The sequence below is a fragment of the Crinia signifera genome, chromosome 3, assembly GCF_055691185.1.
Source record: "Crinia signifera chromosome 3, ASM5569118v1, whole genome shotgun sequence".
Classification (NCBI taxonomy): Eukaryota; Metazoa; Chordata; class Amphibia; order Anura; family Myobatrachidae; genus Crinia; species Crinia signifera.
The window spans coordinates 279139321-279156408 of record NC_139219.1 but is presented as its reverse complement, the minus strand read 5'-3'; the positions used below and the strand labels follow the sequence as shown (position 1 = coordinate 279156408).

The following is a 17088-nucleotide window of genomic DNA, read 5'->3' as shown; positions in this document are numbered from 1 at the left end:
CTAAAGCACCAATCAGCTCCTCCCATTTTGCAAACCGCCTGTAAAATGTAAATAAGAAACTTATTAGTTAGGACTTTGTCACAAATTTCGCTCTCTCAAACAAATATCCCCCTTAGATAACCCCTCAATGTATATCTACTTGGAATGCAGCTTCCTTTCTCATTACCAATGTTCAGCCAGGACGTGGGAACCTTTCCATATAGATCTGTGAAAGTTAAATGTTCCCTCAACAAACAACTTACAGTTTCACACTGTTTATGTGGAATGGGAGCAGTCCTGGTGTGACTTGTTTCATGTTACGAAACCTCTCCACACTACATAAGAAGAGTGGGTGCAGATTATTTAGCCCTAAGAGAGATCAACAGAAGTAAAGAAAACAAAAACTCCAGTTAAACAAAGAAACCTCAAAACTGTGAAATTATCCTGGGACACCGATCCCATGTCAGAGACGATTACATCTTCCTTATGCTATCTGGGTGTGTGTTAGCTCCCCTTCCTTTCCCCTCAAAACTGGATGCGTCCAAGCAGGAAGCAATCAAGCAGCTATTAGGAGTCACTGCGGTTTCCTGTTGCAGCCTCAGAGCACGGTTTAGAACTGCATCAGCAATTTACCTTCTCGGAAAACACACATGCTGCGTACTGACAGTGTTCTAGCAGAATACAGCCGGTATTTGTGGATCTTCACTAATAAGATATCTCACAGGCCGATCCCACTTGCAAAAAGTTGCATGGAAATAGGTCAAGGCTTAGATGTACCTCAATGTACTGCAATCTCGATCATGAAAGGTTTTTGTACCGGATTTATATAAATTATTTGACTCTTTTTTTAACAGGGTTTTGTTTTCATTTAAAACAATCTTGTGACGCTCCTGTCACTATGGGGATCCTGCTCCCAATATGAAGCTTCCTGTGTGTTTCATTCCACACACCAGGACACCACAGCCAGGCCAAATCAGAACACCACAATCCTGTCGCTTCTGCATGTATGAGAAATTCCCCCATTTCACGCTAAACACATCCCCAACCAGCTCTACTCCTGATGAAGCAGATTCCTGATGGGATACGGTCATTAGGTTTACACCAACTAGGTCGACAAGCATGGGGTCGACAGCACTAGGTCGACATGGGTCAAGGTCGACAAGGGTCAAGGTCGACAGTCAAAAGGTCGACATGGGGGTTTTCGCTGTTTTTTGAGCCGACATGTGCCGACAGATGGTATTTCATGCCCTACCATCCACTAGGGCAGTAGTTCCCAACCCTGGTCCTCAAGTACCCCCAACAGTGCATGTTTTGCAGGTCTCCACACAGAATCAGTGACATAATTAGCTCCACCTGTGGATCTTTTAAAATGTGCCTGAATAATGAGTGCACCTGCCGGGTGACCTGGAAAACGTGCACTGTTGGGGGTACTTGAGGACCAGGGTTGGGAACCACTGCACTAGGGCGTGGTGGGAGTATAAAATAAATAGTGTGCCGAGCGCAGTGTGGCACCGTGCACGAAGCATCGCGAGCGTGGCGAGGGGATGCAGTGCACTTCAAACTGTGTCCATGTAAATTGTGTCGACATTTGGGTAAAAAAACAGTGAAAACCCTATGTTGACCTTTTAACTGTCAACATTGCCCATGTCGACCTTGACCCAAGTCGACCTAGTTGGTGTAGACCTAACATCCCACACCCTTCCTGATTAGGGCCCCTAATGCAGTGAGCTTCATCAGGAAGTAGAGCTGGTTGGGGATGTGTTTAGCATGAAATGGGGGCATTTCTCATACATACAGAAGTGACAGGATTGGGTTACCCTGATTTTGCCTGGCTGTCGTGTCCTGGTGTGCGGAATGATAACTCCACAGAAATATATCTACAGTTTCTACATAACTTGCCCATTGCTGCCAGCGGGTACAGTTTAAACTGCTGGAGAACAAATCATCTTCCTCCAAATTGAGTCACATATCGGAAGCCAGCAGGGTTTTAAATCCCCAGAGGGAATGGCGTACCGCTACAAGAATTTTAAATACCAAAATATAAAAAGCGAATATATATATAAAAAAAAAAAAGCGGTGTTTTTAATAATGAATTCATGTGTAATGGGGCAGTTTAGTACTTGACACTAGATTGTGATACACTGCAGCTTAGAAAGGATTTGTAAAGGTCTGTTGCTGGCACTGGCATATCTTGTATAGGGCATCTATCCAAGATTGTTAACAGCGTGATTATTAAATCATGCCCTAAGCCTTTTCTCCTGAACTGATGTGGGCGTTTGTGTGCCTCCCTCCTGACTCACACAACAAGCAGCGACAGATCTGGTGGCCAGAACAGCAGCATCAATAACACGGCTATTAGAATAAAACGCTCATACAAAGCAATGAGGCACTGACAGGGTGAGCGTGCCTCGCTCCCACTAACATACACGAAGAAATCAGCCAGTAGGAAGCAGAGGGAACAGTTCTGCTGGTTTGACCTCTCTCATGACCTCATTAAGGGGATTTTAAGATACGGTCAGGCTGATTAACTATTACAAGGAGTACAGTCATTTATAAACAGTTTTGTGCCAACTACATCAAGCCTAAAAACAACGAATAGATGTTCCTATAACTAAACCTGCAAATGTAGGCAAGTTTGGTTCTACGCAAATGTGTGACATTTTAACATTCTAGGATTCAACAGGACACAAACTATAGACACAATGTTATACCTGCTTAGCGGGATTGTGTTTGCTTCCAAAGACAATCTGGATCGGGGACAATACAAAAAAGTTGCAAGCAAACCCAGATCCCTCAAGGTGGAGTGAATTGATTTTTTTTTTTGGGGGGGGGGGGGGGGGGGGGTGTGTCACAGACACTAGGTAAAGTCAATTATGTTTTACATGCTGGTAACGTAACACTTTGCGTGCCAACGCTGTTGTGACAGATCCTCAAAATATCCGTTAAAACTGCCAGTGCCGCTCACATCGACTGTTCTTTCTTTTGGGAGCGATATTTAAATAAACTTCAATGAATTGACTTGGCTGTTTTTGTATTTATTTATACTAAAAGAACGGACGCTGTGAGCGGCGCTGGTATTTTTAGCGGATATTTTGAGGCTCTCTCAGAGCAACGTTGGCACTCAAAGAGTTAAACACGGTACCCACAGAAGTTACAGGATATAACATTTTCTGGTGCTAAATGTATTTCAGCAAGAACACAAAGTGCAGCTGCAACTGCTCGGTGGGTTAGCAGATGCGGAGGAGAAAGAGAACATTTCTGACCACAGCAGAGAGGTGGTGGTAATTCGTTTGACCTATCAACAAGTTTTAGTGATGTAATACTGATTGGCTGGAAGCATCATTTATAATAGGCAATCACCTTATACCAGTCATGTGTTTGAAAAATGACAGTTAGGAGCTGTTTGGCTTGCCCACCATTTATCATACTCAAGGAGTTTTAAATTGCTAAAACTCAATGCTAAATGGGCCTCATGGACCATCCCACCCCCTTGTAGGTAGTTCTGGTGGTACTCTGATGGTGTCACCCATATTTGGGAGTCTATTGTTGCTTTCCCTGGCAGTGACACCATAGGAGTCCCAGGCCAGTCATTATCCTGCATTAAATAGCCCCCTCCTAAGACCTTGAGCAGGAATAGCACACGCCCCATCCATTTTGTTGGATGGGGCGTGTGTTGGATGGGCAGCCTTAAGCGGTCGGACTTTGCGCATACTCTAATAAGTGTTTTCATTTCTAGAGATGCCAATTTGCCATTGTAGCAGCTGGCACAGAGTTAGGGTAGACAACGTTCCTGCAGACTCCCTCTGGATGCCAACAAGCTCTGCTCTGGATCAGAGATATAAAGTACAATACTTAATAAAACATGTCACAATCCACAGCCTATGCTGTTATTTATAGGGCATTTTCAGGCCATTAATAGAGCCATTTATGTTGGGGAAAAGAAAGGACCCTTACCAGAAATGACCAGACACTACTACAGAAGATGGATTTGTACACAGCGAGGAAAGAGAGCAAAGCTTGTTAGAACAGCTTATCCCGTCTCCATCTGCTGCCCATTCAACCGAACCTGTCCTAAGGATACCAGCTGCTCTCAGTCATTACATACATCAAGTGCAGGATTACCCTGCCTGTGCCCATCATACCAGTCACTGTAACACAGTGGTTCACAGTCACTTACACTCATGCCAACCACAATCATCAAGCGAATGCCAAAATGCCAACCAGTTATAGCAGAACAATATTGATAACAGTGAACAGCTTTTCAAGAACTAAAAACTAACTTTTACTAAAGAAGATCCCAGTGTACAATATTACAGTAGCAGTGTGTGCACTATAGCATGCATTTTGACACCTGGGAAAGTTTGATCACATTATTATTTTATTACCATGCCAAACAGCATAGCATGGATAATCTCTAGGACTAGCACCAGCACCAGTCCAATGCTGTTGTTCTAGATATCTGAATTTAGAGATCTAAAATACATTTTACTTGCTGCACACCTGGCTCGTAGTGAACCCTGGTGTGTCACACTCTGTCCTGGAAGAGATAGAACCCACCAGACAGCAATGAGCACTGGTGAGGTCACACACTGTTCATAAAGAGAGAGCACCCCTATGTAGCAGTGGGCTCTGGTGATAGCGCACACTGTCCTAGACAAAAATAAAAGCACCCTGGCTTGTAGTCAGCCCTGATGATGTCACACTCGGTTCTACAAATGATAGCACCCCAGGCTTGTAGTCATACCTGATGATATCACACACTGTTCTAAAAATGATAGCACCCCAGGCTTGTAGTGAGCACTGGTGATTTCATACTCAGAGAAAAGTGCCCAAGGCTATGAGCCCTGGTAAGAATGTTAATTGTGGTTTTCTCCTGTCCTATAGGATTGTTAGGGGAGGAGCTTGTGGAGTATTAGCTGATGCGAGATATATTTGGTAACACTCTGATCTGGTTCACCCTCCCTATTTGTCTGTTGAGTGAGCAGAACCAATGCAGTAAATTCACATTCTCCGTCACCTCCCTGGTTGCTTCCTCCACCCCTCACGCAGGCTGTCCCGGTGCCTCCTTCACCCCCCACAGCCGGAAGGACGTCCACCTGCGTTGGTAGGGGGAGGAGGGTATCTGCGGGGGAGACAGGGGGTTGCGGCGGGCGTTGATAGAAGCCCATAGGTTATCTACAGGTGGCGATACCCTACCCGGTGAAAACAGGGCGGCCAGGTCTTAGTACATTTGAAAATGCGGTAAAACCCCCAAAAACTGGGATTTTACCGCATTTTTCGTTTAGCATTTCCCACTCATGGTCTGACAGCACTAATAGGATCTAGTGCCTTTTGGTAGGTATTATATCCGGTGCTCAGCCAACCATGATGGCTGGATCTCATGTATGGCATGTTTCACATGGACAAACCTTGCTCAGCTCAGCAGGATAAGCCCTTGTGTGGTCATCATTAAAAACACTGTATAGACTCCTTACTGGTATGTATGCAGCAGACTTGTTTATTTTACAATAAAACTAATCTGGTTCAACTGGCCGCATCAGACTAGCATTTGTCCAGCTGTTCAGCAACAGCAGGTTTACTGCCCATTTAACAGGAATTTTATTTGAACCACACACTTTCATTCCTGTCATAGGAAAAGAGCACGCAGGGTGTGTCCCTCCAACTACTCAGACTGGGGAGGAATGCTCCAGTGTAATGCCACATATTACTGACAGCTCTTTGTCCTATTGAAGGACTTTGCTTTATTCTGTACTGTATATGTGTCCTATACCCTCCAGCCTCTGCTACACTTGCACATGTTTATTTACAGTTTCTTATATAGCGCAGCAGATTCCATTGCGCTTTACAATTGTAGACAGTGATAAAACAAACTGGGTATAACAGACAGATGGAGGTAAGAGGGCCCTGCTGCAAGCTTACAATCTATAGGGTACATGTTTGGGATTCGGTATGAAATCCCGACAGGGTCAAAATCCCGACATTTAGAATGTACAGGTGAAACAGTAAACATGACTTTGTGTCGACAGGTCGACATGGGTTTTTCCCTGTTTTTTTTTACCCAAATGTTGACAAGTTCGACATGGACACAGTTGGAAGCCCCTCGCATCGCGAGCGTTCGGGTACGGTGCCGCGCTGCGCTTGGCACACTATTTTATTCTCCCACCACGCCCTAGTGGATGGTAGGGCATGAAATACCACATGTCGGGTCAAAAAACAGTGAAAAAAAACAAACATTTCAACCTTGCGAACTATCGACACAAAGTCATATTGACTGTTTCACCTATACATTCTATATGTCGGTATTTTGACCTTGTCGGGATTTTAAATGTCAGGATTTTGTCCTTGTCGGGATTATGACCCATTCGGCATTTTGACCATCAGGATTTTGACTGCATTCCCATGTTTGTACCTTTCTGACTGACGGCTGAACATCTGATCTAGACAGTCATTTTTAGCTGTAGGTTCTTTTTTTTTTTGTTCTAAGTGCCATAATCAAATGTTTCCGAGCTGAAATGCGCGAAAAAGTTTGAGCAAATTGGACTTTTCGCGCTGATGCTAAACCTGACCTCAATGAACGCAATAAGAACGGTCATTTGAATATCGCCATGAGATTGGGCGCAATTAAATATTTGAATACGGCCCTTAAAATGTATACTTTAAAAACTTGATTTGAAGTGACCTCACTGGGGGGGTTTTATGTGGTTTGTGTTACAAAACTGGAATCCACAAGCAGATTTACATGCGAATAACATGTTCATAGAAGTAAAATACTTGGTGGTAGAATTGTGGCATCCCCTGACCACCCACATTGGCAGGACATCCATTTTGCACCACTGAATGCAATATTTATAAAAGGACCATCACCACTGGGAACGCTCCATAAGGCCTGAGATCTTCCTCCAGCGGCAGTCTACCACCATTGCTCTACCGCAATATAGTGAGGACACCAGGACCCAAGCACGGAAAAACACCCATCACTAAGTGGTGAGATCACCTTGTAAAATCAGTGCCATTATTAATGCTGCCCACTCCTTTGGAAAAGGGACACAAACCATTATTGCCACTGAACTGTTACCTGCCATAGAGGACATTTCCAAATAAGATCTCAGGAAATACTTGCTGATATTTTATCTTTTAAAGATTTTTTCTTTTTGCGTTATATATATATATATTTTTTTTTAAACAGCAGCTCATGCCTCCCATTTCCCCCTTTTCCCTTCCCTCCCTGTTTTTAGAATTCAACAGAAGCCTCTCACATCAGCGCCTAGTTCTTTTTTCCACCTTGGTAAAAAAAACGTCCACATCAATGTTGTTAATGCAACATCCAGATTTCCTTTTCGTTCATGAGAAATATAAAAGTTATCTGCCATGAGCCGTGGTGATGTCCGCCGACCACCATGTGAGGGGTGGGGGGAGGACGCAACCCGAGCAGGATTTACTTACCACTGAGAACCTTTGCCCTGGTGTGTCCATCAATATTTGTGATGTAGCCAATCCCCATAAGGAGAGCTACCAGGAGCAAGGGCCTTTAGAGCGGAGCCATCAGTGATTAGCTCCTCCCATTAATTATCATTGTGATGTGTAGATAAGGGTTGTCTGCTAATGAATATTATAACAAACAAATCTTCTTGCTTGCTTAACAGTGAAACAGTAAAAAAAAAAAAATTCCCAACAGTGAGAACCAATCACATGCTTATAGTTCTAATGGTGCGTACACACAGGGGCGATTTTGTGCAAAATCGCGGGAAATATGGTCGCTGAGGGACCATATTGCCCGCAATGGGAGTGTGCACCGGCGATATATCGCCGGGTGCGCGCTCCCGTTTTTGCCCCTGTGGTGATCGCTGGTCGCAGGAACATGCTCCTGCGACCAGCTGATTACCACTGCTGGGCTCCCCCGGCAGTTTCTTTTTCATCAGCGACCATCTCTGGTCGCTGATGTAAAGTAGAAACTGAGCAATATATTGCTCAGCCATATATTGCTCAGCCATATATGGCTGAGCAATATATCTCACCCGTGTGTACACAGCATTACAGTGCTGAAAATGGTAGAAGAATGGCTGAAACTTCTCATAAATCACATACAAGTGTAATACAATGTTTCTTCCCAGTATATTTACATACCCCCATTTCCACAGAAAGCTCTGTTCCATCCAGAAGCAACACAGAGGAGCATAAGTCTTGATTTGAGGATTTGGGAGGGGAGGACGACAGAGCTGTGCTGAGGTTCTGTCCTGGCTCTAGCGTGCTAATCCCGGTGGTCCTCTGCGCACCTAGCCGGGCTCCTGGAGTCTGCAACACGCGATATGTGCCTTCTATGTCTCCCATGATGGTTGCTTTGGGATCAACTTTCTGCAACCTGTACAAAAGAGCAAGTGCATAGTTATATTATACATCATGCAAGTCGCACAATATGGCAGCCAGCTCCTTTAAAGTGTATGTCCACATATGGTACCAAGACCACAGCTGGTTACTATTGCCCAGCACGGTGTTTTAAAAAAAGCAATGCTTGGGCAAGATAAGTAGAAGATTACCAAGCAATACCTGGACAATGGTTTGGAGATGGTGGAACAAATACTTGGGTAAAAGGTGGGCGTCTTTGTAGGAACACACTCTACACTAGCCTGGGTACCTTTTACCAGTTCTCCTATGTAGCTTAAACATCAGTTAACCTATGAACAGGCCACATACCTGCTATACAGTCCAGTGCAAACCTATAACCAACTGTACAGGATCAAGTGGCCTCTTTCTAAATAGATTTACATATAGATTGTAATCTCTTCAGAGCAGGGCCCTCTTCCCTCCTGTCATCTAAGCCCTCTTCTCTTCACATTTCACTCACAGCTGTCCCATACTCTCCCATCTTTGACCACCAGCCCCTAGTAGTATGTATCAAGTCCTCACTACTTACATTTAAGCTGTAATGTGCATTGAACTGTGGCGTTCATTTTACCTGTAATCTATTTCTGTTATTTACTGTAATGTAAAGTTTTGTCTCCCTGTACTGTTCCTTTGTACGGCGCTGCAAAACACTTGTGGCGCCTTATAAATAAAATAATAATAATAATAATAATAATACACACACACAGGATTTCTGCATCACTATTATATATAATATTGGTGTGGAAAGAAGGAGAATAGCATTCATTAAAGTGACACTACCAGTTTATCCAACACAACTAGTTTTACGTCCGACTAAAACAAGTAAACAGCGATAGGTGACAAGGAGAAAGCATATGGCTAACAGCACAGACCACTGAAAGGATCCTGTACAGGAAGCCGGACAACAGAAGCCTTTATTGTGCCTTTATTATGTTTAAGTAAAGATCAACTGGCTGAAAGTAGGACACATTCCGCACAAGGCAAAGACAACACACACCCATGAGAGCTTAAGCAAACAACGCATTTACAAGCAATTAGGCCTACACAGAACTGCTGTGCTCCCCACTCAGACCCATGTGGTAGAACCATCAACAGAAGAATTTCCAGAGGATAAAAAAATCTCATTCTTAAAACTATAACAGTTACATAGTTGGGAACTTACTAAAGTATTTAAAGGTGCCCATACACGGTACAATTGCTGGGTGCAATGAGATGTGCAGCCCATGACGCTCCCCAAATGTGCGTGTCGGATTTCAAAGTCCTTTTTGAATGGCAAGAAAGTTAAATTTGTTCCAAATATAAAAATATTTTTGTATTTTAGAACCAGACGTATCAAGCTTCAAAAAGTGATAAAATGGAGAGTGATAAACAACCAGCTCCTACCTGTCATTTATCAAACACAGCCTGTAACATGACATATAGGAACGGATTGGCTGGCTGTTTATCACTCTCTACTTTATCACTTTTGTAAGCTTGATACATCTGGCCCTGAATGTTTAAGTGCCAAATGCATTATGCAGCTACAGTATGGCCCTTATTCTGGTTCACTAGCAAAGGCAAATTCCTTCTCAAATGGACAAACCATGTGCACTGCAGGGGGGCAGATGTAACATGTGCAGAGAGAATTAGATTTGGGTGAGTTATTTTGTTTCTGTGCAGGGAAAATATTGGCTGCTTTATTTTTACACTGCAATATAGATCTCACTTTGAAGTAAAACCCCACCCAAATCTAATTCTCTCTGCACAAGTTACATCTGCCCCCCCCCCCCCCCCCCGCACTGCGCATGTTTTACCATTTGAGAAGGAAGTTGCCTTTGCGAGTGAACAAGAATAAGGAGGTCGACAGTCAAAAGGTTGACGTGGTTTTTTTCACTGTTTTTTGAGCTGACATGTGCCGACAGGCGGTATTTCATGCCCTACCATCCACTAGGGCATGGAGTTAGATTCTAATAGTGTGCCGAGCGCAGCGAGGCATCGTGCCCGAAGCTGCAGTTCACTTCAAACTGTGTACATGTCGACTGTGTCGACATTTGGGTAAAAAAACTGTGAAAAAACATGTCGACCTTTTGACTGTCGACCTACTGGTACGTCAACCTAAAAGCATGTCGACCTATTGAGTTGTCGACCTAATGGCTGTCTTATCTTCTTGTTGTAGACAAATGGTCCCGCATCCCTGTGAGTGAGGTGAGAAGACGATAACTGCACACACACAGGCCTGTATTGGTCATTCTCTAATACCGCTTTCAGACCGCACTCCGAACACGGCTTATTGCAGTGTTCGCAGGGCCTAAACACGGGTCACGGTGCAGTCTGAAAAGGCCACCACGGGTCGAGCAACACAGTTGTTCAACCCTGGTAATGACCAGGGTTAAACACGGCTATGACCCGTGTCAAGTGCAGTGTGAGCGGGTGCCTGGGTCGAGCGACCTGTGTCCCGTTCACAGTATGGAGGAGGCAGCACTGTCAGCTCCAAGTACTGCCTCCTCCCGAGCCCCCGATGACGCGCCGCCGCCCAGCACCGCCCCATGTGACGTCACCGACTCGGCAATATGCCGTGTCGGTGTCAGAACTTTCAGACCGCATTGCCGTGTTGCTCTGGGGATGGGACCCGTGTCCTAATCCCGTGTGCGACACGGCATTTGCGGTCTGAAAGTAGTATAACTGACTTTGCCAACACACTTGATGCTAGTTAGTGTTTTAGTGCGAAGTCCCCCATATCGCTGCTGGTATCACAGTATCGTGCCCAGTTTTAATAGCGAAGGAGACTGTTGTATCCACCTGACCTTACTACATAATTTATAGCAATACAATAGGATCAGTCACTATAATCATGTTTTAGAATTCACGGAGACAAAACTCAAAAGTGCATTTTTCTTGGCATGATTGGGGGAAAGACTGTTTAATTTCACATGGAATTTTGCTATGGGCAACAAATCAGATTCTATCTATTATCTGCTAAATAAATAAGTAGATTCCGATTGGTTACCCATAGAAACACCCAGTCTTAGTAAATTTCTCCCACTATGTTTTTTTTTATTTTTACAAGGTTTAATAAAGCTAACAGAGTGTCTGGAGGACAAAACAAGCTAACTGGTGCATGGCCAGGGCCTATAGTACCAGTGAACTGCTGGGTTGCCTGGGTCCTGGGATAGGTGTCCACTGTTTCCAGATTTGCCCATTCCTCCCCTCCCCTCGTGGCAGTGGTGGGCAGTCTTAAGGCCCCTATACGCTGGTCCAATTTATCCTAAGGACAAGTCGGACCAGTTTTCCTTTGAGAGCCCCAGGGAAATCCCCAGGAGGCTCACATGTGATCTGGTACTTGATGTCGCATGCGATTTATTGCATGTAAAATACTCCTGGGGAGCTGCTGCGGTGGCAGGGGGCAGGCAGCGGGGTCCAGCCAGCTGGGGGTGGTGGCAGGCAGCTCATAGTTGCGGGTAGCGGGGTCCGTCCGAGCATTGGCTGGGAGCTTGTAGCTGCATTTTGCCGGGCGGGATACGGCTGATGAATATTTTTAAATAACTGGCCAGACACTGATTGGCTGAGAGAATTCTCTCAACCAATCAACTTCCGGACAGTCATTTCAAAATATTCAGCTGCTGCATCCCACCCCGCAGCCCAAAAAATGCACCTACAAGCTCCCAGCCGCCACCGCCCGCCCCTTCACCACTCATCAGCGACCGGAGATGGTCGCTGATGAAAATGAGACACTTTCAGGGGAGGAGGTAGGGAAACAGCTGACTGCCAGGGGAAGCCGTTGATCGCAGGAGCATACTCCTCTGACCAGCGACCACCCCAGGGCTGGTCATGGGAGCACGCTCCCAGCAACCGTTGCCCCATACACTCGTGATATGGTTGCTTAGCGACCATATCCCCAGTGATTAATTATTGCTAAAAATCGCAGCGTGTGTACGGGGCTTACACACACACACACCACACACACACACACACACCCTATATGCAAGGCCACATTTACCTACCAAACCCGACTTCCTTTATTATAAAACATCAAGTGAAATATGCGCCTGAAGCGCAACACACAAGCATGTTGCTGTTAATGAAGTGGACAAAGAGAAAAAAGGAAGAGAGAAAAAGGGGGAGACGTCAAAACAGAAGAAGATGGAGGAAGGGTTAAAGAGTCAGGGGCTGGGTAATGAGGGGGAAAGAAACACATGGAAGAGAAGGTAGAGAAAAAAGGGAAAGGAGAGGAGATGGAATAAAAACTAAGGGGGGACAAGTTGGAGATAACGGGGAGAGATACACACACAAATAAACACGTGGACAATATGTGCTTGGGCTCAAGAACAGAACTTTAATAATAGTATTGTTCCCACAACAGGGCCTTTTATGTGCAGTACAGAGGCTTGGCGACTAGTGCTCGGGAAGCCTGTACCTTGCTCTTTCCTGCACAAAGTTCACCTTGTCAATGTTACCTCTAGGGTAGAGACATGAGCGCTACTCCCAATAGTTATGCCCAGGCATGTTCTAAACCTGATGGCAAGTTCAATTCAGCAATGCTGCTGATGTTTGATTAGTTAGTAAATGTGTAATATATACTGGCAAGCTAACTTGTGGTCTAACATAACGGGGAAATTTACTAAAGGAAATTTGAAAAAAAAACTAGGTGTATTTGTATCTAGAAATACACTTATTTTTGACATTTACTATCCCAAAAATACGGCAATTCGTAGTCGTATTGATGTGCTATCAATACGAATAGCCGTATTTTCGGGATAGTAAATGTCAAAAATAAGTGTATTTCTGGATACAAATACACGTATTTTTACAAATTTCCTTTAGTAAATTTCCCCCAACAAGTCTGTGGGCACACACTATGCAATAATCGGGTTGATCAGCCATATTTCAGATCCAGCTGTTGTTCAGAAAAACCAACATATCCAGACATCGACTTATTATATTTACTAGAAATCATTTTCCACCGATTGTTATTGCTCTTGAATCAATGTAAAGTAATCTGAATCAATGTTGTGTTTCTGGGGCTATAATGCATGTTCCAAGATTTAAAAATGAATAGAAAAAATGGTACTTGTGTATTATCACAGCACCCACGATGTTGATCGTACTGCAGCACATCGCATCGCATGCAATATAGCGGCATGCTATCCGATTTTTATTTGTACAAGGGCGAGGGGCGGCGGTACGCGTCCTCCGACCTTTTCATACCCCCACTATCCACGTCGGCATGGAGTTGATGTTAGATAGTGTGGCGAGCGCAGCGAGCCCCCGAGCCCGAAGCGTGGCAAGCGCTGCGAGCCCTGCGAGGGAACGTGGATTACTTTACATGTCTTCCGTGTCCCCTCGCCACACTATCTAAAATCAACTCCACAACAACGTGAATAGTGGGGTTATGAAAAGGTCGGAGGACGCATACCGCTGCGGGTTGGCGTTGATAGTGGGGGTCGCGTTGACAATGGGGGGGGGCATTTAACATTGTATGCACCCATCAGGGTGGTTGTACAATAAAAAAATCGCATGCCATTTGCATAGTGGTATGCGATGCGATGGGCGCCGTGATAATACACAAGTACCGAAAACAAAAATCTGTTAGTACAGTTGTGTTATAGTCCCACAATATCATTTTAGATTGATTTAAACCAAAAAATAAAAAAAAAAGTTAAAAATCGACCCAAGAGTCCTGCAGCAAATGCTAGTGTTATTTCTAGCACCCTGCACCTTTCAGAACCTGCAATGTTCCTCTTTTCTGCCTGGGTGTCGCTCTCTGTTGTGGTGCTGAAATCCAGACTAGAGCAGCAGAGAGCCACAATCCAGGCAAAGAGCAGTATTCAATTCGGGTGGTGAGGGGGTTTGTACGGCAAGAATGGCTTTTCCTTGCCGAAAATAATACAACACCCCCACCCCACCCCCGTCTTATTCAATGTAAGGGCCCAATCCTTGCAATGAGAGGCCGGCAAGGATCCCCTTTAACGCTGAGGTTTGCCGCAAATGCAGCAAGTCCACTGCATTTTGTGGCGAGCCACGCCGTTTTAATGGCCACGCCGTTTTAATGGCCACACATAGCTCACCACCAGGGCATTGAATACCGCTAATAAAGACGATGGGTTTTGGAAAGTGCAGGGTGCTAGAATAAACACGAAAAAGCAGTGTTTACAGTCTGACAGACTCCACGTACAAAAAATAAAAAAAAAAAATCACTTCTAGCGGATAGGACTGACATATTTGGTACATTGTTTAAAGTGTGCCCACAATTACACTGACAATGCACTCTCCTGCGCTTTGTCAGTGACATCCTGCATGTAGGGCCGACAGTGCGCCATCGCACAGTCTCTGCTGGCATCAGCAATTGTGCATGTATGCCGATGTAACTGGGTACATACATTGTGTAGTGTGTACCCATCTTAAATGTTAGGAATAACCTGTGCCAAAATATGACTAAACTAAGGGATTATTTATTGTATTGCTGGTTCTCACTGCTGGGAGCTATATATGAGCTGAAATGGTTTTTTCTAGTCCAGTGGATTTAAAATGCCACCAGCCAATGTGGAACGACACATCCCAAAATACCCAGCCACAGTCCTGTGTTAGAGAATACTAAAATTGTGGCATGTCATGCTGGGATGAGGAGCCCTATAACTAACGGAGAACATCTCTGCTAAGGTGCCCATACACTAGGGCGATATACATACATACATACGATTTAGTAAAGATTGATGTGACTGCAACGACCAATCGCATTAAAAGCAGCCAAATTGCATGTATTCGACAGCAGCTCTGATGCGATGAGCACCGTATTGGAGTCTGCGAGTCACACCGCCAGCAGGAGAGATCTGTCGGATTGCAGCCAAGCCAGGCAGGCTTGGCTGCGATTGCATGTGTATGCAAAAGGACTGAATACGATATATTGCGTGCGATCCTGCCACTCAAGGGGGAGAGGGGGGGGGGGGGGGGGGGGGGATCAAGTCACCCTAATGTATGGCCAGCCAGCTTTAGTTTATCAAATCCTCACCTCATGTACCCGAATGCCTGTACAGGACTCCATATAATACATTTGGGTGGTAAATTTGCATCTTGCACTACAATTTTGGGCACTAATATCATGACCACAAAGGGCTTTCTGAGTGATATCGTTCACTCAATATCATTAACGATGCGCGCTCCGGCAAGTAGTTAACTATGACCAGCATGTTCAGTGGGTCCCGTCGACGTCACGACAATATCATTAAACTACATCACCGCGGCCAGGTCGGCTAGTGTGTGTGGGGTATTAGACATTATTACAAGTACATCATGGGTTACTGCTTGTGAAGAAACAGAGGGGGATCTGGAAGAGATGTTTGCATATAAGTGACCTTATGATTTACAATTTCTATCTTATCTTGGTACTTATGTAGTATCTGGGCGTCCGATTTAGAAATCGGATCGCATCGCATGCGACCAAATCGTATGCGATGCGATGGTCAAGATTTTTCCATAGGATTCAATGTTAAAATGGTCTGAGTCCATTTTAACATAGAATTCAATGGGAAAAAGGGGTCCTTTTCCTTTCCCCACTATCCAAGTGGGCATGGAGTTGGATATAAACCTGTGGCGAGCGTAGCGAGCCACCGAGCCCGAAGCGTGGCGAGCGCAGCGAGCCCCGCGAGGGGACACAGAATACTTTTTAAGAAATATGCGTTCGCTCGCCACGCTTCGGGCTCGGTGGCTCGCTGCGCTCGCCACACTATATAAAATCAACTCTATGCCCACTTGGATAGTGGGGAAATGAACAGGACCTTCTTAACATTGAATCCTATGCAAAATCGCATCGAATCGCATCGCATCTGATTGTATGCCTTAAGGTAAGGCATACAATCACAAAATCGGCAGCCCAGATACTACATAAGTACCCTTATCTTTATTTAATTATGGTGGGGTCAAGGAATGCACCCAAAACATAACCAGAGAGGGAGCGCACATCGTTCATAGCATACACACTGGGCGATATTTTAAATGATATTGCTCAGAAGGGACAAAATGAGCGATATTGTGTAAAATGTCAAATAGTGTGTATGCATCTTTAAATAATTCCATGTTCTAGTGCCAGCTATCATATTCGGTACAGCTAATTGCCCAATAACATGCTTTAAAAAAGGTACTTGGCACTACCACATTATGCAGTGTGTCCCTGCCATCATTTCTAAAATGAAGACACAAAAATTGTATTCATTACAACAATAAATCATACGACTCTAAAAGTGTGTACACACTTGTACAATTTAGACTATCTGCATACAATTTAGACTATATAGTGCACTATATAGTCAATGCAGCCAAGACTTTCTGGCTGCAATACGGGAGCGAGCATCGGGACCGCAAGGGTTAAAATTTGCATGAGATCCAGATGAGATTTTGACTATATAGTCAAAATCTCATGCACATTGTACAAGTGTGTACACACCATTAGAAAAGCAAAATACACAGTGACCGTTACTGGGATACCGGCCTTACCAGCCCAGATGGAGCAATGTTATACAACAAGGCGATCCTATCCTATACCTGACAATAAAAATCATCATGACATAGCAGAGGTGTATGGCTCTCCCCTACAGGAGCCTGTACAAGTCATGGTGCCTAAAAGGACAATGAAACAAGTGTTGAAGCTCATGAATTGGTTACATATTATATGCATGAATAATATTAGTCAGCAGATTGCATGGGGCAGCAAGTGTTCACAGTTACTGCAAGTTGCTGTACGCACTGTACATAGAA

At 44.6% G+C, this 17088-nt stretch overlaps 1 protein-coding gene across 2 annotated transcripts in view; it reads right to left on the bottom strand.

Moving 5' to 3' along the window:
* FARP2 (FERM, ARH/RhoGEF and pleckstrin domain protein 2) overlaps nt 1-17088 on the bottom strand; it is a 92277-nt gene that overhangs the window by 53104 nt on the left and 22085 nt on the right. For both annotated transcript variants that reach the window (XM_083178200.1, XM_083178201.1), the window contains exon 2: nt 8104-8338. In XM_083178200.1, the coding sequence (XP_083034326.1) occupies nt 8104-8307 (204 nt within the window). In that variant the 5' untranslated portion in view covers nt 8308-8338. The remainder of the gene's footprint in view (nt 1-8103; nt 8339-17088) is intronic.